This window comes from Sebastes fasciatus, chromosome 2, assembly GCF_043250625.1.
Source record: "Sebastes fasciatus isolate fSebFas1 chromosome 2, fSebFas1.pri, whole genome shotgun sequence".
NCBI lineage: Eukaryota > Metazoa > Chordata > Actinopteri > Perciformes > Sebastidae > Sebastes > Sebastes fasciatus.
The window spans coordinates 27,818,232-27,842,311 of record NC_133796.1 but is presented as its reverse complement, the minus strand read 5'-3'; the positions used below and the strand labels follow the sequence as shown (position 1 = coordinate 27,842,311).

Genomic DNA, 24,080 nt, shown 5'->3' with positions numbered 1-24,080 from the left:
TGTTGATGTTGCACAGACGCAAAGCTATTCTCGCCTGCAAAAAATAAACCCCAATAACCTCATACATAGTTGAGCCGGTCTAAAGAATATTACTGTATTTATCAACATGTAATCCAGCTTTAATGACAATGACCCACCGTATATATTTAGATATATTTAGGCTGTGTATTGGCAAGAATCTGGCGATACGATACGTATCACGATACAGGAGTTACAATTCAATATATTGCGATACTGTTAGCAAGGCGATATATTGTGATTTTTTAAAATCAAATTATAGGAAAACTGTCTTAGGCTTCGTCCGAAAATCGCATACTATGCACTACATGCTCAATATGTGTTCAACATACTTTTGTGTGAATAAACAGTAGTGTGTTTCTTTTCGGACGCACTGAGCAGTAATATACATCGTCACTTCCTGAGAGGTTGGAGACGTGTAACCATGGTAACCCGTGCCAACCTCAGGTGACCAAAACAACGGTTTGTGAGAATCAAAGTCTGAATTAATTTTAAATATATATTACGCCTTGCAAAGATAAATCTTATACAGTTAAATTGAAGTGTTATAGATGTTACAGAGCTGTAAGTCATTGTCTGTTATGAACGTTGTCGTCACTACCGCATTGCATTGTGGGATATGTATGCCACCATAGTGTCTAGTATTGCATAGTGTAATGAAAAAGTATGCAATTTGCGTATTATTGGTTTCATACTAAGGTTTTAGCGTACTAAATAGCATGTTAGTATGGAATTTCGGACACAAACAAAGTAAAAAACTCACCACTACAAATCTGAGTAAAAAAAAAAGTTTCCTTTTTTTATGCAATCAGAACAGTGGGATTTATCACAGTCCCTGTAACATCCAACATCATAGCACTACTTTGAGAGGAGAGCGCATATTTTTGCAAATGACGAAGTATTGACTCAGTTAATCTTTGCATGTAAACTATGAATTATCACAAAACGTAATATCGCGATACTCGATATTTTCAATATTTTCTTACATCCCTATAAATATAGTATATATTATATATATATATATATATATATACACATTTATACATATATATAGTTATAATCATTGTTATTCATCGGTTTGAGCCTGTTTGAAGCCGGTGTTACTGCCACATGTCACTGCAAAGCTGACTCTCATTGATGCCTCTGCAAACACACATGCGCACACTTCCTGCAACATCTCATCCGTTTTTTTCCCCACATAAAGATATTTATTCACCTGTTTACCTATTGCACGCTCTCTGTTCCGACTTTGTTTGGCATACTGATGCACTCTGTAAAGCTTGTTCTTTGCTCTCTGGAAAATAATTTCTCCTTTATTCTGTCACCATAGGCTTAGTAAAGAAGACAGGGAAGATGGGAAAGGGGAATGACGTGCAGCAAAGTTCTTGAGATGAGCAGATGTCAAAACTACAATGTCACCAGCTATAGTTGTTTGGCAGGTGTCAGAACGCCCAGAAAATGTTACTGAAGAGAAGATTTCATATTCTACCTGTAGTGATAAAATAACATGTCACCTGTTACACTCTAAGGCAACGTAAGCACAGTTGAGCCTCAATGGAAATCAAACACATATGGCATAACTGACATATGGCATAACTGACATATGTGAAAGGATTTTAGACCCAGAAGAAACTTGAATATTAATATGTTTATTTTATGGAGCATTATTTATGTCATGTGTGATCATCATAATGGCACTGACGTCTTTTATTGCCTTCTCATGTCTGAAAGCTAAATTATTTACGATTACTCATTCGGTATTAAACAGGTCTTGTTTAATCTCTCCTGAAACAGTCAGTTTTAAAGCCGATACCAACAACAATATTTTGGGAGTTTTAAAAATCTGATACGATTCCTGATATATAGTATATATACAGTATATTACGGCTGTCGAAGTTAACGCGATAATAATGCATTAACGTACATTTATTTTAATGCCACTAATTTCTTTAATGCAAATTTTTAGGTTGTAGCTCCAAGCTTACTCTGAATTTTGTCGAGGAAAAACTGTCATGTCCATTTTCAAAGGGGTCCCTTGACCTCTGACCTCAAGATATGTGAATGAAAATGGGTTCTATGGGTACCCACGAGTCTCCCCTTTACAGACATGCCCACTTCATGATAATCACATGCAGTTTTGGGCAAGTCATAGTCAAGTCAGCACACTGACACACTCACAGCTGTTGTTGCCTGTTGAGCTGCAGTTTGCCATGTAATGATTTGAGCATATTAATTTATGCTAAATGCAGTACCTGTGAGGGTTTTTGGAAAATATTTGTTATTGTTTTGTGTTGTTTAATTTACAATAATAAACATATACATACATTTGTATAAAGCAAGCATATTTGCCAACTCATGTTGATAAGAGTATTGAATACTTGACAAATCTCCCTTTAAGGTACATTTTGAACAGATAAAAAATGGGCAATTAATTGCGATTAACTATGGACAATCATGTGATTAATCGCCATAAAATATTTTAAATTAAAAATATATACCCCCCTCCCCCACACACACACACACACATATACTGTATGCCCTACAAAGAAAATCCTACTTTGGCATTTTTTGTCCAAGGAGCCGATAAGCGTTTATTAGTGTAGCTCTAGTGTGTATGGGAGTGTTTGTTCTGATGGGAGTAGGAAGACACACGTAAACTGTGCAGGATTTTGGAGTGTGGACATGTGTAAAATGTGTTATATTTTAATTACAATAATAGTGTTTCATCAGATTCTTGAGGAATTTTCCAATTAAAGGCAAACATGTGGAGCGGTCTGAGAGACAATTTTCACATACATTCACATGCTCGTAAGTTGTGTGAATCAGGTGTTGATTGGTTTGATTAGCACTGGTCTACAGTATGATAAACGTGGGTAAATGGACACCTGCAGAAATACAGTACTGTATTATTGTAATAATAAAGGGTTCAGCTATATGACCTGCAGTGGCGGCCGGTGGATTTTTTTTTGGGTAGGGCCAATCAATTTCAACAAACATCCTAGTACGATTCAATGCAAAAAAAGGTATCAAAAACGCATTACTACTTTGCAGTTACATTTTTATCATTTATTCCAACACTGACATAAGGACATCTTATTCATACAATTCAGTATGTTAATATAACATACGACAGATCATTTATAAAGGAAATGGGCTGTGAGAGAAGAGAAGTGGAGAGAAGCGAGAGACGAGAAGACAAGATCATGCGAGAACTGACATGAGCCCTGACGAGAACAGAGAGAGACACACGTGAACGTGCGCGCGCACACCATGGGCCAAATCAGTTTGGCCCTCCCGGAAGTCTTTTTTACGGCGCTGATTGGATGAATTGTATGTCATTCATGCTTGTAATTATATATCTTTAATCAGTGATTGGCTGTATTGCTTATTAGACCCGCATTCCTTGGGCCAAATCCATTTGGCCCCAGAAAGTGCACGTGCAGCAGAGCAGCTGAGAGGTGCACTAGCAGAGAGTTCAAGGAGGAAAGCAGATATTTGGCGCAGTTATCCTATTTTACAAATATTACGGGTATATTCCATAGGTCAAAAACACACATATTGACAATTTTTAGAATTTTTAGAATTTTTATAATTAATAATTTTATAATTTTTTTTTTTTTTTTTGGTGGCTCAAGGTGGGTGGGGCCAGGCCCCGTGGCCCTCTATTGGCCGGCCGCCACTGATGACCTGACCTGCTGTGTTCTCTCTACAGTGCACATATCACAGTGCCAGCAGGAATTCTTGCCGATGCCATATTTCCTATTTGACAAAGCCCTGATCGTTGTTGCTGAGTATTTTTCATTTGATTTTGGCCCTGCCTGTGTGAGAGGATGACAGTGTTGATTGGTCAGTAAAACACTTTGTTCTGGTGGGTGTGAGGAGCAGCACAGCCTCAAGGGGCCGCTAGCGGGGCTTTTAGACTTTTACTCTTTCAGTCTTGTTTCACTGTAAATATCTTCTGTTATTTTCCCAGTTGCGGTATTCAATTTTCTGCAGGCGTCAGTGTCAAAAAGTAGCTTTGGCCTCAAGTTAGAGCTTCCTAATCTTTGCTGCATCTCAGACTATGAGTATCCTTTTTCATTTCTGATCCATTTTCCTTCTTCTGGGAATGCAGGTTCCCAGTCAGAGGATAAAAACGGCGTTCAGTGCAATAACATGTGAACTTTAAAGCAGTTAAAGTTGTTTTCATGCTACTGGACAACTGGTATTTTGTTGGCCTATAACTTGCAGTTCTTCTGTTTTGCTGCACATTCGCATAAAATATGTAGTTCTAATCCAACTTAAAATGACCTTTACTCTGCTATTTTTTTGCAAAAACAAAACACCACATGCATTTATAAAAAAGCCTCCTACTGTAAGAGCTGCTTTTTAGTACAAGAATCCAGAGGAATAGAGGAGGACGGAGGTTTCGCACATTCTTAAGATATTACAGCTATCTTGTTGGTAAATAGAACAGCCTGGGGTGCCTTCTCTTAAATAAGAGCCAACTTGCTGAGAACTAATCTCTTATTGGATGACCTTCAGTAAATAAAATCTTAAATAGCTAATTAAAGTCTGTGATTAAAGGGGGGGTAGTTCTTTCCCTCTTAAAGCTAGTAGATTAGGTGTGGGATATTGAAGTTGCTGATTTAATCAGTGCCTAACTACGCTGTTTGCAACTACAAATTCAGAGGCGAATGTCAGCCGCCGTCCACACACATTCCCATTGAACTTTGTTTCTATGACCCCCTTCATTCCAGTCACACCTCTTTGGATTTTATATCATTAGACCAGTAGTTGAATTACCATTTGATTTTAGCCAGTAACAAAAATGACTCCTTTAGGAAAAAAGGCCTGGTCTTTATATTATGAGGTAATATAAAAGTGTTCATTAAAAGCAAGCCATCTTCATAATGAAACATCATCTATAATATTCCTCTCTTGGGAGATTTAGGACAGGCTGTACTACATGAGGCATTTAGTTTACCGTCCCACCCAATCTTCAGGAAGATTTGCCCCCAACCAGCCTCCCTCATTATTTACCCCATCAGGTGTGGGAGTAGGTGCTTAAATGACATTAGAGGCCGGTGCTGCCAAATAACTGCCCCCTGTGGGGAATTTGCATTATTCAAGATTAAAGAGCCTCACACAGTGCACCACAGTATGGCGTCCCTTCTTCCCCTTCCATTTTCGACTCACTGAGGACCCTGAATGGCACACCTGTCTCCTGGCATATCCTTTGAAATAATAAGTGTGCAGTAATTGCTGGGGAGTGGGGAGGATTTTGTACATCACTTCCTGACCTCGTGAGTGACACAAACTTTAGAGGGCTACATTTATTCCTCTCCAAATGCATTTTTAATGTGGACTAAAAGTGTTTGTGCATTATTCTGTTCCGGATGGCGGAAGGTGGCTGTGACAGGTCTTAACGGTTTGATTTTTTTTACTTTATTTTTGCGACGAATCACGAAGTGGCAGATAAGATTGCCTCGTCTATCAAAGTGTATAGTTTGAGAATAGATGGATTTTTCCTTTATTCAATCTCAGACTATTGAAAAAAAATGTATGAGGATTGAAAATGAAGATGCATTCCCTTTCTCCGTTATTGACAGCTTGCACTTAAATGAAAAATGGTAAAATGGCAGGTTTCAAGAACTAAACACCTCAGAGCAACAGCAGCCAAAGCCCAACGCTACGCCCACATTTGATTGGCTAGATGCAACACCAAATCTTCTCTTTGCTGTGTCAACACTCAGACGGTCCTCCCTCTCTAAGAGCTCTCCTGGGTTTATTTGGGGGTAACCCTGCATGATAAAACCATATCTTTTCTCCTCCTCCTCATTCATCTTACTCCCTCTCTCATTTTCTAGCTCCCTCTCTCACTGCTGTTGACAGCTTACCTTGCAGAGCTCTAATCTCACCCCTACTACTGAGCAACCAAGTGTTGGAACAAGTCGCCTTCTGTAATAATTTGGAAACTCTGCCAGTTTCATGTCTTTAAAAAAAAAAAAAAAGCTGCAATGAATTTAATTAGAAAGCTGTTGCATATCTCTGTGATACATTTCTTTTAATTAACCCCATGTGAATAAATTAAAAATAATAGGGGGCTGAAAAGTGTGGAAAAAACACCCTAATGAAGTTTTCCGTTAATTGGGATGGAGTCTGGTGCCAAAACCGCAGTGAGTAGTGAGCACCAGGAGCTAACAATGCCTTCTGTAAGCCTCAGAAAAGGGCCCAGGGCCTTCGTGCTGACTTCAAGTGTAAGAAATGCACCTCTGACGTGATGGAAATGACCGTGGGCTGGGAGAAAAGGCAGTCCTGTTCCAGGCTGCTCTGCTGAGACTCCCCATGCCGCGCTTGAAGCTGGGCCAGTGTTATTGCAGCCCTAATGCGGCTGACTCATTTGGAGCGGATCAGGAGTAATTATGGTAGGGAAAGTGGCTGCCGACCGTGGGGGTCAGGACACTTGTAACATGTGAAAAGAGCAATTATTCCAGGAGACAAAACCCTCCCTTATCCTGGGCAGTGCCAGGGTCAATGCAAGGGACGGCTGGGCTCCGTTTCACCGGGCCTTATTAGCCACGGCAAGCTGCAAAGTTTGAGAGAGTGCATCTTGTTAATGAACAGTCCCCTCCTCATCCGCACCAGCCCTGTCTGCTCTCTCTCCCACTTACTGTGGGTGTTAATTATGTCATAATCATAGCATGCATACAGTCCCAGAATTCACCTCACAGACCCCAGCATTCATACATAACCATCTGGAAATGTAGCACGCCGTACAGTAACATAGAAGGCTCTTACAGCGAACTATAAGAGAAAAAAAAACACAGTCAGTATGAAATGTAATATTGACTTGGGCCTTGTAAGAAACTACCTAATTTGAGAGAGTCTCTCTGTGAGCGTGTGTTCATGCATATCTTTTCTTTTTACTCCTTGCATATGCTCCAACTAAGGATAGAAACATGAATCACACATTGAATCAGTGGTGTTTATTTTGTTTATCATTCAGAATACACTCATCAGTCTGCGTTCAACTGGCATGTGTATTCCAGCTGATGTTATTACCAGATGTCTTGTGTTTTGTCTTGGCAATAGAGAAACGTGTCTATGGGCTCAATTACAGCGATGACGGGAGCTGAATGAAAGGGGCTGATTCATGCACACAATAGCAAGACATCTGCATGAGATCCCCATTAACCTTAGCGGCAGACACCTTGGCCTAGGGACAATTTTTATTTGGGATCGCCATGGCCACGACATTTACAGTGGTGGCAGGAAAATAAAAGAGTGAGAGAGCTGAGAGTTTTGGTAATACTGTGCCATAGTAGTATTTTGGATTTTCCACTTTTCCTAAATAGTTCTTCCTGTAATAATATATAATATATATTTAGATTTTAAGATTTAGATGATTCATTCGGTCGTGTAAGCAGTTAATAGATTCATCGTAGGCCATTAATGTCTGGTTGAATTAAGTGATGGTGATGATGATAATGATGATGATGATGATGATGACAAATGCACTTGTTTCAGCTAAATGCAATTATTTGGTAATATAGTATCTCATTTCCCTGAGCATCCCAGTCTGTATATTCACCACGCTGGTGGCTTATTCGCTGCAGCTGGGAGTTGGTATTATAGAGGCCCCCGAGAGGAGGCCCACCCAGGGCCAGCTCCCACCTCCTTAAAAGCCCACCTCCCTCCCCATGTGTCAGGAAGGCTGAGTGATTCTCATCAAGATCCTTTACCTCCCCATGAACCGGCAAAGTCTGCATCACACCATGGCGTCAGTGCTTTTAATTGATCAAAAGACATTTAACAAAACACAGAATCAGATGCAACTGTCCCTTCTGCCATTAAGGCTGAGTGCCTGTAAGAGCAGCTGTTCCATTGGGAGCGTGTGTGTAGTAGTGCAGTGAAGGACAACCATCAATTTGTGAGTCATTTTCCTGATCATTTTGTGGTATGCACTTGAAAGTTGATCAACATTAAAATAATTTGGTAACCATTTTGATTAGTAATTAATCAGTTCTCAAATGTTAGCATTTTTCTCAATTTTATATAATTGTAATTTGAATAAATTTTGGTTTTGACTGTTGGTCGGACAAAACAAGCAATCTGAAGACGACACCTTAGTAGTAGGGCTGTGTATTGGCAATAATCTGGATACGATACGTATCATGATACTGGGGTAACAATTCATTATATTGCAATATATTGCGATACAGTAATCAAGGTCATATATTGCGTTTTTTTTTATTTAAATTTAGAAAAACTGTCATAGTATACAGAACACACCAGAAATACACCATTTTAGAACAGGCAAATCAACACAATTATACGACATGCAAAAACTGCAATGGTTTTTGCCCCAAACTTCATGTGATTATCATAAAGTGGGCACTCGTGGGTACCCATAGAACCCATTTTCATTCACATATCTTGAGGTCAGAGGTAAAGAGACCCCTTTGAAAATGGCCATGCCAGTTCTTCCACCAAAATTTAGGGTAGCTTTGGAGCGTTATTTAGCCTCCTTCGCGACAAGCTAGTATGACATGATTGACACCAATGGATTCCTTAGGTTTTGTAGTTTCATATGATGTAGGTGGTTTGATATTATTTGATAACTGATTTCATATTAAGTCAAACAGCGGACCGGGATACTAAATTTTACCACTGTCGCACTTCATGCATACACAAATTACTGATGTCACAATACCAGAAATTAAGTAGTTTACTTCGTCCCATACACATTTTCTATTGTTACCGGGACGACGTTGGTCTCGAGTCCCGTTGAAAAATGAGTACCGTCACGTTTTCAGAATTTTGGCATTGACTTGGTACCAAAGTATCGGCTCTCGTGACATCCCTACTATGAATAAGAATGTAGTGACTCAAGTCCACTTGGTGGCAGTAATGCACTTCTAAGCTGGTTTGCTATCGGCCAATAAACACTAAAGAAGAAGAAGTAGCTGAGAGCAAAGCAGCATCACACTCAGCAGGACAACTCATGTTGCCTCATCTGTTCATCCACTTTTGTCGGCTTCAAATTTAAAATGTTGCCAACTCCCAACTCTACACCTTAGAGTCTGAGAAACTGTGATGGGTAGTCGATTAATCAATTAGTCGATCAGAAAAAGTCCACAGAAAAGTAATCTGCAACTATTTTGATAATTGATTAATCACTTTTGTCACTTTTCAAAAAAAAAAAAAAATCAAACATTTGCTGGTTCCAGCTTCTCATATACAGTATTAGGATTCAAAGCTTTTTGTCATACTGTATATGACAGTAAACAGAATATTTTGGGGTTTTGGTCTGTTGATCGAGTAAAACGAGCTAGCTAAATAGATCACCTTGGGCTGTGGGAAATATAACAGGAATGTTTCACTTTTTAACAACGCAATTACAATTACAATGAATCCGGAAAATAACTGATGATTAATCAATCATGAAAATAATAAATTACCGGTTGCAACCCCTCGTACAGCAAAACTATGTAATAGGAGAGAGAGCAGAAATACAGACAGTAACACTGTCAGTGTTGAATTTAGCAGTTAGAATTATTATTATGGTTATTATTATTTCCTGGTTCTGCAGTTGATGCCAAGGCAATAACCAATCTTCTTTTAGTTCGCATGACATGACACAGCATGGCTGATGGCTCAGGGACCCATACTGTATACATTACTGTATGCAGCATGGTCTGGAAGCACCTGCTCACTTGTTAGCGACCAAACATTTTAGTGGTAATGATCATCTTTCTTTTCACACACACACACTCTCGTCCATTCTGAAGGTGTGTGATGATTGTATTTCTCTAATTTCAAACATTTCAGTGCTCCAAACAGTGTATTTTCTTTTAAAACCTTAAATATATTAAAAAAAAAAGGTTAGTGGACTGATGTGATTTTTTTGATAGCTGTAAAAGACGGAAGTCTAAATGGGGTAACATAGAAATCGGATGCTATCTCTATAATAGAAAATACATGCTCTGACAGACTGCTTGGGCTGAGGAAAACTAACTACATATTCTTGAAAGATACAATCTTAAAGAAAGTAGACGGATGGTAGAAGGGGGAGATGACAGGCCTCTACACACAGTACTAATGGCAAATTAAATTCCCTCTCAGGAAGAATATTTGGCAGGGCAAGTGCTGTCTCTCCACTTTGAGGGGTAAAATGCATCCCTTGTTGGAGAATGAATCGTGATGTGGAGAGGCATGCTTTTGGTGACATCAAATGACACTGGAAGGTCAGTGGCACTTGTATCTGTTAAATGGATTGGATTAAGTGGAGGCTGCTGCTTCCTTTCATAATGCAGCTTTTCTTTCTGGGAGGTGGCGAGCATGGGAGGTTGCTGTTCTCCTCCACAGTTTCACATAGCGCCGGGAGTGGTGACAGGTGCAAGAAAATGTCTCGTGGCATTAAGGGAATTGAAAAGACATTTACTTTACACACTCATTTTTTTTTCTGTCACTGCTCTTTGTTTAGGAGGTTTGAGCTACTGCTTGCTACACTACTATTAAAGCTGTTTTCCAGAGGCTGCTTTGGTAGAAGACATCAAACCAATGTTTGTTCCCTGCAATGGCTTCAAGATAGAGGCGTCAGTTGAATGTGCGTACTAGTTTCCCGACAGACATTCCTCCATTGAGACATCTCTCTTACAGCCAGAAGGACTTAAGGACCAGGACGTATGCTATGCATGAAGATCCGAGCGTCAGACTGCAAACGGCGTTGTCACTTTGATGATGCCGAGCCGCGTTTTAAACAAAGTGCGCATCCAATAGACGGGGGTGAGCAGCATACAGTAATTCCAGGATAGGTTAAGCTTTGGCCTTTTCAAACGTGATGTAAAACACACATGTGATGTGTTTAAGGAGTGTGTGGCGGGTGGTGGTCTCAACCAATTAGGAGTAGTTCTCTGGAGGTGGAGGAACGACCTTTTTGTATAATTAGTTCTCTTATTTAAAGCAAAGATTTTGAGTAGAATAACTAATTAGGTGTCATAAAAGGCAAATTAAAGATTTTTGTGATCCCCGAGGGAATTGCTGCAACTCCTTTCTTTTTTCTTTGCACAAGCTCTGAAGTACACACACACACACATCCGCACACATGCATTTTCTCTCTCCTCATTAAGACTGTTTTTAGTTCTGTAGAAGTCTGTCAGGCATACCTGCAGAGAGCTCCCCTAACAAGCCATGAAATGCAGGTAGAAGAGTCCGCCCTTAGCCAGTGTGGCATGAATTTGAAGCTTTTTAGCTTCATTTACACTGAACATTGGTATTTATAGCAGGTTTTGTGATCCTAATGTGCCAGCTTCAAGGGGCCTGTTTTGGAGAAGGGAGGGAGGTGAGGGAGCTGGAGGGCAGGTAGAACACTAATTGATGGCTCCCATCACTGGCACCGGACCAATTAGCCTCTCCTTTCCACTTCTGATAAAGAAATAAGACGGCTCAACACCGCCAGAGCACTCACTGACATATAAACCAAAGCCATAAATTTGACTAACAAGCTCTCCTATTTCTTTCACCTCTCTTTTTTTTTTAAACGGGGAAATGCTAATTATATTACATTCATAGCATTATTGATGTGTGGATGGACAAAAATTGCAGAGCAAATCTGGATCCAATAAGGTACTTTGTGAGTCCATTTAGGTGTGCAGATGTGTGCGAGAGAGAGAGAGAGAGAGAGAGAGACAGAAATAGAGAGAAAAAATATGCTTTTCTATTCCAAAGAAGTCCTTTGAAAAGTGGTATAAGGTTTTTGTGAAAGAGAGCGAACCTGACAGGCTCAGCGGAGAAAAACAGTGCTCAGAGTGAAGCAGTCCCTTGTTACCAGCTGAGGTTGTGTTTATCACGGAGCGAGCCACAGAAGTTACTGTAAAATGGCAGCTCTAACTACAAGAATGACCCCATTCACACTTTAACATTACACTGTTGCAACTGTGCATACTTTCCTGCTCATAGGGCTGGGACGACACGCCTATCTCCTGATTCGATACCATCACGATACGATAGATCTTGGGTGCTGATTCGATATGTATAGTGATTTCTAAGTTTTGTGATTTTACAAGTATTGAGATTCAATATTATGATTTATTGCGATTTCTGTTAACACTAGACCATGGGAAGAAGTGGAATTGAAAGAAAGTCATTGTCAGGATTTTATTTTATTTTTTTCAGCAACCCCAAAATCAAATTATAAAAGACATTTCCCTCACAAATTAGTGTTATTTTCTTTTACATTTATAAAAGGACATGTAATGTTTTATACTTCTGGTGAATATAATCCACTGAATCTTATTTCTATATATGTATTTTGTATATAAAGTTCCATTTGTTAACACCATATTTTGAAAAACCATACGTCGTCATACTTACAGTATAAGTTATCTAAGTCTTTCGCTAGCTCTGCCATCCGCTCTGTTCTCTTTAAACATCCATGGTCAGCTCCATCGGGGCCGTTTGAATACATGTAACATAAATGTCAGTATATGGGTGCTCTACAGTTGTAGCGTCGGCCGATTTGACCACAGAGATGCGAGTGACGGCTGGCTTGACCGCACGTTACTGTAATACGATAATGTTTCCTGTCCATGACAGAGTTAGCATGCAGCTTTAGCCATCATGTCTAGCTCTTCTTTTCCTGCAGTGTGTGAAACACAAAGTGTTTCCATACTTTACTGTATGTGTAGTGTTTACCACGTTGGATTTAGAATGTGAGGGTGCAGGTCGTATCCACGTGGACCCTCCGCTGTTTTCTGCTTTGTCATTTCGGCTCGCTGCGGCCGACTGCGGTTTGTTTTGGTTGATGGATACGGAACGGATATGATGTCAAGTTATTCAAACTACAACAATAAAGGCGGTAACTTCCTTCTACCTCCGTGTAGACTCAAATGAAGCAAATAGATCGATTCTGGCATTAAAGAATCGATTTCAAAATCGTAAAAAAAAAAAAAGAAATCGCGATACATAAGTGAATCAATTTTTTCCCCCACCCCTACCTGCTAAAATAAAAACTTGTATCTGGTCTGGGCAAAATGTACCTCTGCACATCTCTAAAGTGCATCAGTAAAACAGTGACATTTCGTATAAAACGCAATGTAACGTGTCTTTAAAACGGGCCTTTATAGATACCCACACATACAAACTAAACTGCTGGCCTAACCCCCTGTGATGCAGAGTGTCCGGTCTTTTTTTTTTAACAGCGAGAGAGAGAGAGAGAGAGAAATGTGTTTTGAAAGTAGAGTGGCAAGTGGCGTCCACTGTGTGTTCTTTTAGATGGATCAATAGCTCAGTGTGTGAGAGAGTGTCTTAAGAGCTGTTGTCTTGTGCTTTCAGCTGTGGCAGACCTGTTAGTGCTACAGAGGGGAGCTGCGCGCCCCTGCCTCTGTACCGGCAGCGGCCTGAGGGGGGCTTTTAGTCCAAACACAAATGTCAACCACACATAGACTATTAGTGTTTAGTGCAGTTATTAAATGGACTTTATTTGTCCTTTAGGAGGCTAAAAGGCGCGCTTAAAGGGGACCTGCGTGACAGCAGGGCAATTTGCGAGTTTGGTAACTTAGGCTCGCTCGTTGCAGACACATGAGTACAGATAAGTGTAAAAGGAGGAAAGGCTGTAATGCTCTGAGTGGGGAACACTGTGTGTGTGTTTGTGGTCGGTGTGTGCAAATGCGTGTGTGTATGTATGAAACACAGAGAGTGAGTGTATGCTAAAAGGCACTTAGGCCATAACATATCTCACTGGGGTCTGGTAGCAGCGTTTTTGTGGTCAGAGGCTTTTTAAAAGGTTAATGTTAATCTATACCAAACAAAGCCCATGAGGAGCTTTTACAGCTGTAGACAGTTGAGTGAAATGGGCTTTGATGAAATGGCAGGTAACTAACATACTGCACAGCTCCCTGTAAATACCGCAGTAAGCGAAATAAACATTGTGTCTTTTATCCTCAGGAATACACAAGACATGCCCCTTCCTCTGAAACCTGCTGCAAGTGATCATGTAACTTTTGTACTACAGCATGTTCGTAGTGGAACAAGTAAGTCAGGGCTTTGTAGTCCAATGTGACCTGTGCGCCTATCTACATGGAAGAATGTTTTCTTTAATGCATATGAAGCAGGTAGGCAGTGTGCTGTGGCCACGCGCGAGGCCAGGGCTTAGACGCCTCGAGAAGCAGCCGGCTTATCAAAAAGAGAACATGAAAAGTCACTCGTGTTCCCGGCGCCGTAAATCACGCATGGCTGTTTGTCTCCTTATCACTACAGGTGTGCCGATGCTCTCCGTCCAGCCCAAAGGGAAACAGAAGGGGTGTGCCGGCTGCAATCGCAAGATTAAAGACCGCTACCTGCTCAAGGCCCTGGACAAATACTGGCATGAGGACTGTCTCAAATGTGCCTGCTGTGACTGCCGCCTGGGGGAGGTGGGCTCCACCCTCTATACGAAAGCCAACCTCATCCTCTGTCGCAGGGACTACCTGAGGCAAGCGACACACACAATCACCTCTCTCCACTCACAACAAACACAAAAGCCACGCCATTCCAAAAGCTCTGTGACATGAAAGAATCACAAAAGGTTTTTTTTATGCCTTCTGGTACCGTTTGCTTTGGTTTCTCAGTGTGTGTTTCCCGTGGCTCCCATTCACAGAAACGCAGCGAAAAATCTAAATCTAAATCATGCAAAAATTCCTCAGTGTTAGAACCACATCACAGCAATGTAGAGAGTTTGTTGTCATATTCTTTTACAGCATGAATATAGCAGAGAGTAATGTTCGGGTTGGGAATCATCCGAGGCCCCCCGATATGATATTATCGCAAAACATTTTGCGGTAGTGTTCTCACGATACTGAAATTTCTCACTTCATTACAATACCTTCAAAAATATCAAGATTCTATACCATATTTGGATACCACAAGAAAAATTTAAGGCATAAAATATCCGATTTTTATCAAAAGATAAAGAGCAGTGTGAACAAGAGAAAAGAAAGCACAGCTGGTACTTGTGTATTAATACTGCAAAAAATGAGGACTGAAATGTTTCAAATATTCAGTATCGATACTTCGATATTTTTGACAACACTATTTTGCGATATGCTAAGTATTGCAATAAGATACATTGCAACTTATTACCTTTTGTCATCTGCAAATTATGCAGTTTGTGAACATTTATTTTATCTAATCTATCTATCTATCTATCTATCTATCTATCTATCTATGATACAGTTTTCACTCTCAGAGGTCAGAGGTCAAGGGACCCCTTTGAAAATGGCCATACAGGTTTTTCCCTGCCAAAATTCAGCGTAACTTTGGAGTGTTATTTTATGATACCAGCATCTTCACTCTAGCTCTAAGACTGAGTCCGCTACAACCTCTGAAAGACAGAAGAGCGACAGTCAGATTGTTAAGAGGTTAATAGTTTATATAATAAAAGATCAATACTATATCGATACAATATTGCTACGCAAAATATATAAAGCACAATATACTATGTTGTATTGATTTTTTCCCCCACCCCTATTGTTTTGGGATGCTTCAACACAGCCTTATTGCACTGGCAGAAACAAAAGAACAGCTGGGGCATTATAGCAGCAGTGTGTCTCCTTATTCTGAACTAAATTCTACATACTGTACAACTTATAAAAATTCTTGTGCAACCATCAAAACATGAGTCATGCCGTCATGACATTTCTGTATTTCTGCATCCAAAATACAAAATGCATAGTCACAGTTTGAATGTAAAGTAAGCAGCAGTGGGTTACACTTGGTTGTCATTTAACATCTCTCTGTTGTTGATACATTTTGAAGATATTGGGAGCTACTGTATCAAGTGGATCAATTAAATAAATATGTCATGGGCTATTTGGGGATTTATACATTATTATTACATACTTACTGTATATATATATATACAAAAAACAAATCATTTGAATACTGATTTGGAGGTTGATTACCATGGCAACGGTCAAAGCTTCGAAGCATTCGGGTCAGCCCTAGTAATGTGACGAAACTGGTGATTTACACCCCTAATAACAACTGCAATATACATAAAAAAAAAACAGTCAAACAGTCTCACTGCTACCAACAAGATGTATGCCAGTTAAGCTAAGTTTAAACCACTACATGTTTCTCATATTTTCATCTTTTACTCTGTGTTTACATCAACACAGGAGACTTCTGTCACGGAGTAGACTCGCTGGCTCTGTAGGCTGTGAGAAACCTCCAGGCAGGCTTGTTGCTTCATCAGTGTCTTTGGCTCTGTATACCCCCCTTCAGATGCCCCTGCCATCTGCTTGTTAAATTAAACATGACCATTTCCTGGGCGTTAAGTCACATTCCCAATGAGATCCTACCATTTATCTGAGAGGGAATCCCCCAGGGGCCGACTTAGGGATGCCGGTGCCCTAGGCCCCCCCTCTTAAAACTCCCTGTCCTGCGCTGTCCTTCCCCTTTTCTCCCTTTCACCTACTTGTCTCTTCACTCCCTCACTGATACTTCCAGCTTATTGCTACTAGGAGTGGTATTGGCAAGAATCTAGGGATACGACACGCATCATGATACAGGGGTTACGATTCAATATATTGTGATACTGCAAGCAAGGCGATATATTGCAATCTTTTAAATCAATTTCTAAGAAAACTGTCATAGTATAAAGAACACACCACCATATGCATAAAGTCTGAGTAAAGAAAGTTAACGTTTTTCTGCAATCAGAACAGTGGGATCTGCATTTGCATGTATCACAGTCCTGTAACATCCAACATCATAGCACTACTTTGAGGGCACATACACGAAGAGGGCGCATCTCTTTGCAAATGAAAGAAAGTGTTGACTGAGTTAATCTTTGCATGTGAACTATTAATTAAAAATCTAATTGTTTTTGAGAATTGATACAGCATCACAAAACATAATATCGCGATATTTGTTATTTTTAACATTTTCTCATACTAATTGCTACCCACTAATTTAAAAACATCCAAAACAGCAGCGATGATTTTGCATCCCTTCTAAAAACCAAAAAGAGCCTTAATCAACTTGGTTTCCTTCCTACCTCCCTCATGGATCTCCATGACACTTTACTTACATCTCAGCTCTTCCTCTGACCTGGAAGGAGCCCGCAGCCCACTTGAGAGGTGCTTAGGGACGTTACGTTGAGATAGGCCATTACCATCCATCAGTTCCCACCCACAGTTAATGCTTTTAAGATGCAGTGAGAGGTCCACTAAGACCTGATGTTGCCCCCAGAAGGGGCAGATGGTGCAGATGAGGTAATAATAAATGGGCAAATGACCAAGAGAAGGCAAAAATGATGAAGCTCAGAGTTTCACTTGGTAAAATACATCTGCTGAGAGGACAGCAACCCCAACCCCCGAGCCATAAGTGCCTAACTGGCACCGTGGAGGGAGAAGGAAAAGCTTTCTCGCACATTAGACCAGTAAGATGTAGAGGTCAGAGACAGGATGAAGAACTGAGAATGACATATGAAATCAAGAGTTAGGAATACTAAAATAAGAATAAAAAGGAAAGAGGAGGAGAGAGCTTTCTGTGTGCTCCTCTGTTGCCCCGGATTGCCTAATGAAATCCATCCCACTCGCCTGCTCTTCAGCCTGCGACAAATGCAGAACACTTAATGGCTGGAGATGCTTGAGATGAATTCTATTATGGAGCAAATTAAAAACCTTGCCTTGCGTATAGAGAACAGGCAGTTTGAGAGAGTGTTTGAAAGTAGGTGATGCAGTCTCCATCCGGCACCAGTTTCATTCTCATTCCTTCTTTTCTGTGTAGTACGACGAAGGCTCCCCTCACCTGCGGTAATGAAGTTAAATCTGTGCGCTGAATTAGCCTCCTGCACTTCATTAAAGACAAGCGGGTGGATCAAACACACTTTGGTTATTTCCCAGAGTTTGGATCCCTGCCATGCTCACATTAATTATTATAGGAGCTCCATCTGTGATTGTCCTTCAGTGGCATTAGCAACTTATTGAATGCACTCACGCTTTACTGAATCTTACACACAAAACACACACATACCTTAAACAGTGTCCTCTCCTGCCCTCCAAACCATTACACCAACAAAAAGTTCAGTTTCTAATATCCCTGACTTTCACTTCCCAGTATCAAGAGTGTTTTTGTTTTTTTATCAACGTGGCCACACTCTTTCATTATAAATGAGAATAATAGATTAATTAGGCGTTTCCTTTATGTCTGGGGCCCAGGATCGCATGACTTCACCAGAGGGTTGACAATCTAGTCATGGTGTGATCATCAGGACTTGAAGCCTGAAATCATTTAATCCTCTATTTCGTATATTAGAGAGGACATAATAGTCATCCACTTATCAAAATGGGGTATAATTAACTGTAAGAGGAAAACGTTTTCAAGATAATGAACATTATAAGTTATCCACAAACCGGTGGAATAGCAGGGGGAAGATGATAGCTCCATCTGGATGTGACTGTTTTTCAAATCTGTCCTCTCCTTACTACGTTAGTAAGTAAAACAATTGCTCTCCTCCCGAAACAGTTTGCTCTTCCTCTCTGGGCGAGAGAGATCTGAACAGAAAGGTTTACACTTTCAAAAAGACGCAACTGTTGGGGACGGCCAGAACATGCGACGCATGCATTAACAGCTTTCCCTTTTATGAAATCTGACAAACTCTGCGCAGGCTGGGAAGTCTCAAAGAGCTCAGAGAACAGGTAGAAAACTTCAAGAGCCCACAGCCCAATCTGAGGGAAGCAATACAGAGAGGCAGATGATGCACTGTAGGAGCTTTAAGGGTTTGAAGTTGGCAAAGCAGCAAGTTGAAAGAACTAAAGAAGAGCCGTTTTTTCTCTAAAGAGTGATTGTAATAACTCAATAACAGAGAAAGGAGAGCTGAGCTTCTTTACATTCCTGCCATCCAACTCTGCTCCCAACAACCCACATCGGCAACACAAAGACACATTTTAGCTGCTAAATAAGAGCTCTTTTAAGGAGCATGGAGCACTGCAGCTCTCCTGAGTGGAAGATGGTAGGAAGCAGGGATAAAGAAGCGATACATGTTGTCATATAATGTATGTAAGAGCTGACATTGATTATTTACAGATTTTAGAATGAGCTATAGGGCTGTCAATGATTATTCTGAAGTTGACTATATATATTCGAATAGTAAAAAAGAATTAGAAAATGAAAATTAATATTCGATTGTGAAAAAAAAGAAGCATTACTGCACTGCCATGCACCACATGAGGGGAGTCACACAACGTCACTTTCATTAATTGAAATGTAACTTTGGGTAAAGCTGTACGAAGAATAATTCAACACCAACCGTAATGATGGCAAAGAACTCAGCCACAGCAAGCGTTACCTCACGTTGTCATGTAAACAAACCACGTACCTATCAGCTGTGCGCTCAAGATCAGATCTATTCGAAGAGTTCGAACCTTGGTGTGTTTTTAGATTTAATAATTTTGGCCAGTTCTGACAGTCCTTGAGTGAGCTACCCAAAATGAATGATTTTTACTTTGTTGGAAAGAAATTGAACTAAAAATAAAATGCAACTACTGTGATCATTGTTTACACAACAAAACAGTATTCATATAATTAGATATAAGCTACAATAATAATTACTATCAATCCCATTATTAAAGCCTATAATCTGAGACAGAGGGATGAGAGACTTTGTAATCCAATATTTAAATATATCATTAATTATTTAAAATATATTATATTGACCAGCTATTATTATGATAATCAAAATATTCTCAGATTTTAGCTTCTTAAATGTAAGAATTCAACTTTACTTATGTCATATATGATAATAAACTGAATAGAAACTGGACTGTTGGTCAGATAAGACAAGACATCAGAAGTTGTCACCTTGGGCTTTGCGAAATTGTAATTGATATTTTTTTACTATAGAGTACTAATTAGGGGTGGGAATCACCAGATTATCACAATACTGAAGTCACAATACGGTCTTATTGCAATTTTAAACATTTTTTGATATGCTTTTGAGTATTGTGATAAGATACATTGTAATTTATTACCTTTTTTCAACTGCAAATTATGCAGGTTGTCAACATCTGTTTTATCTAATAAGATACAGTTTTCATTCCATTCATCTCAGAGTTTTCATTCACATATCTTGAGGTCAGAGGTCAAGGGACCCCTTTGAAAATGGCCATGCCAATTTTTCCTCGCCAAATTCAAACAACTTTGGAGCGTTATTTAGCGTTCTTCCCCACAAGCTAACATGACACGGTTGGTATCAATCAGTTCCTTAGGTTTTATAGTTTCACATGATACCAGTATCACTAGCATCACTCTAGCTTTAAGACTGAGTCTGCTACAACCTCTGAAAGACAGAATAGCAGAAAGGTGGTCGGATTGTTAAGAGGTTAATAGTTTATATCATAAAAATATGATATTTGACGTCCGTGTATCGATACAATATTGTCACGCAAAATATCGCGATACAATGCTTAATCGATTTTTTTTCCCCCACCCCTAGTATTACTATAGATACTATGTTGCAGCCCTACTAACTATTATATACTATTAAAGGGGTCATATAATATATGAACAAAGATTATGACATTTGAAGGTTCCTAAAAATAAATAGCCAGCCTGCTTTCACTTTATACTGCGTTATACTATTCAGAAATCCATACTAGGATGTCTCACAGGTTGTCGGATAGCGATCCAAATCATCAATCAACAGAAGTGACTATTTTAAAAAACGACTTCTTGTGATTTAAACTGTTGCAATGCTGATGATTGATCGACACAACCTGATGGGCTCAGTGTATTATGAGCAGCTCTGAACAATACCCTCATATTTTCGAGAAACTCACCATTCACACGCTGTTTCAATAGAAATGCTGAAAAAAAACTGTTGATGTTGAATATTTTTTTTTGCACTTTCCTTTTGAGAATATTGATTTATTTAATCCAAATGACCAGGGAAATTGAAGTGCATGAGCCACTGCACTCTTACAATACAGGACATGTGTCAGAACAATACGTGGGAATTCTGCAGAAAATAGTCTATTCAAACAAAAAAAGCTATTGTAAATGAAATGAATGAGTGTTTTTCAGAGGTAATCCACCATTTATGAAGGCACTGTTTCAGTGCTGTGAAGCATATCAAGTTTAAAGAGGAAAAAAAGATGGAAGAAACTGTATGAACATAGTTTTCTTGAGAGTATATATACACAAAGTACTGTACATAGTAGGTGTGTATGGTTTCTTATAGAATACTTGATTACAGTCAGGTAAAACACCGTCTTTATTGGCTAATTGGAAATCTTTGGCTTGTATAGATGATATTATCTCTCCATACATGCTGACTCTAGCTATGCTTTCAAAAGCTTGAATGGGCCTAATTGTGTCTATCTATTTTACTTCTCATTCTCGCATCTGACGTTGAATCCCTTGAGCTTTACATCTGCCTCTAGATCATGTTTTGGTGTGAAACATTCATTGCTCACTATACGCAGCTCCACTTCAGCCGTTACTCATGAGACTGCCGCAGCGCTGGTTCAACTCCGGTTGCTTTTAGCTTCATAGGAGCACGAAGAGAGAAGTGTAATGTGTTTGAACAGTTCTCTCAGGCTGTAATCTCCTTTTAGCAGAAGGAGTCCAATTAAGCCGTATGTTGATACCGTGTTATAACCCAGAAACATCAATTGTTGGCTAAATAACTGTGAATGGGACACTTTTGGAAGACAATTTTTTTTTCTGTGCCAAATTTCTGCCTGTGATAGTAAATCACAAAGCAGATAAGAAAATCAGGTTAGCATGGAAAAAGCGGATCTCTTCATGATTTGAAGACTATCGGGGTGATTCAGAGGAACCAGTGTCAGTTAAGAGAACATGCCACGGTCCTGTAGCTTCGCTTTTACTGCACTTCCACCTAGAAGGTGTGAAGTCTCTCTGTGCTATTATCAGAATACTTGTGTCTCCTTTTTGGCTGGCTAATCAAAGTAAGACCAAATATTTTCTTAAGATAACAGCCTCAGCACACGTTAAATGCTGTTGCGCAGCATGTGCGCTGAGAGCGAGAGAGAGCAGCAGGTCGTACTGTAGGTGGAGGTGGAGATGGTGTTGATATGGATGTTAATTAGGGCTTTCCTCGATCAAAGAAATTCATATGATTTTGTCGACTAATCGATTAGTTGATTTAATCGACAGATCTGTGAAACTGAGATTCAAACAAAAGCACCACTTTCAATCTCGTGTTTACCAGAGATGTAATAATAAGTTTCTTAGAAATAAGTCATTCAGCATGAAAAAAGCATAACAAATGACTAATCAACTAAAGAAATCGTAGTCGACTAATACCTAAACGACCAATTAGTCCACTAATTGACTAGGAGAGGGCAGCCCTGATGTTAATAATGAGGTAAATGCAGCCAAATTCCTGGAAAACACCTAACGAAACGAAGAAAAGCTTAGTTGCAGTCTGTAGTTGTTTTACAGTTCATTGATGGCTAAATTCAAATTCAAGTTGGATGAACACAAACCAAAATAGTCGTCCACTATTTATTTGTGTTATATCGTGTTCATTAATAATAGTCTACTTTCAATAACCAGGTTTTAGTTATATAGAAAGCTTACATTTAATGTACGTTCATTTCTGCCACTACAACCTTCCTTGTGGCTCTTGAAAATCCCTGTTTACGCCTCGCTATTGGGGAGTACTATTTAGCGTGATGATGTCATCACTGTTATCAAACTTTGGGTGTGGAGTTTGAAAGATGTGGGTATTTACCAGGGAGGGAGGATCTTCAAGCTTTTTGTTATGTCTCCAATCCCAAAGATGAGATAACCCATAGTGACATCATCAGGGTTATTTTTTTCAGACTTGACAAAGCCTCTCCAGAGCTACAGAAGACAATACACAACTGCTTTCACAGGCAGAGTAGTAATAAACATGACGAGTATACTTAAAGGCAGGAAGACACTGGCGGCGTTTTTTTTTTTCCCATGCGATTCTTTTGCACGTCAATATATTTTTATAAACTGTTGTTTTCGTTATGAATACTTTCACACAGAACACAAATATTACACGGTGAAAAAGCGACGTATATTTTTTTTTCTGGAACAAGGTTGATGCACAATAAAGGCATCAACCAATAACGTTGTGCAGAACCGGTTGAGTTGCGCCTATATTTATGAAACAACAACACGGAGGCTCCGTAGTCCGAACCAGGACAGCAAACATTATTACTCCTTTCAACCTTGACAAAGGCAGCGCAGACCAGATCAACTCCTTCCATTCTTACCTTTCACAATAAAAGCCATAGACATAATATTCGCAGGGGAGTATTTCGCATTTTGGCGTCATTTATTCGTCACGCCCCCGGTGTAATTTGAAGTGCAAAAATTGGTAGACTGCCCCTTTAAAAATGTTACTAAACTAAATACTAAAGAGAAAGCCTTTAGTATATCACAGTCATTTTTGCAAAGAAAACAATATTATTTCTAGTATTTTAGTAGTAATGTTTCTATATAATATAAAATAAGTCTTCAAAGTCAATCAAAATAGTCTATTTTTCGGGCTAGTAAAGTTAAAACGCAGCTTACCTACATTAGCTATTTTTACATTTATAAACAGCTCTGCAGAGGAGCGATCCTAAAAACAAAATCTTTGTGTTTCGTAATGAAGGGGAAAAGAGGTTATACGCAGACTATTTGGGTCATTGGTTTGTATAGATGTAGCTGAAAGGTAAAAACTAGCCACAGGTGTCGCACGCCGCTTTGACTGAAGGTAGAACTTAGTGTTGGCAGCCAGCTGGGCTTCCCCACCAGGCGTTTTCACAACATGCATGTATCCAGTCAGCACCATGTCCGCAGCCCAGCGGGGTGCGATAGAGAAGGGTTAGAATAATCCTACGAGCTATTATAGGTGTGTGCATGTCAGACTCTGTAAGTGACCGAGGCTCTCTAGGTTCTTTTATAGCCTCGGTTCCCTGAGGGAGAGGAAAGGACATCACTGTGTGAACCTTCAGTCCAGTATAGAGCTCAGGTGTGGTGTGAAACCTGGAGCAGACCCACTTGACTGATGACGCAGGAGGTGAGGCAGTGGGTTATAACTAATGGAGACAACA

At 39.7% G+C, this 24,080-nt stretch overlaps 1 protein-coding gene and 1 long non-coding RNA gene across 5 annotated transcripts in view; one reads left to right on the top strand and one right to left on the bottom strand.

The window, feature by feature from the left end:
* LOC141756885 (uncharacterized) overlaps window positions 1-24,080 on the bottom strand; it is a 219,437-nt gene that overhangs the window by 153,675 nt on the left and 41,682 nt on the right. The gene's annotated exons all lie outside the window — the stretch shown is intronic.
* Window positions 1-24,080, top strand: part of lmo1 (LIM domain only 1) — a 33,966-nt gene that overhangs the window by 5,175 nt on the left and 4,711 nt on the right. Inside the window, exon 2 of the mRNA XM_074616727.1 lies at window positions 14,260-14,473. Within this exon, the coding sequence (XP_074472828.1) occupies window positions 14,260-14,473 (214 nt within the window). The remainder of the gene's footprint in view (window positions 1-14,259; window positions 14,474-24,080) is intronic.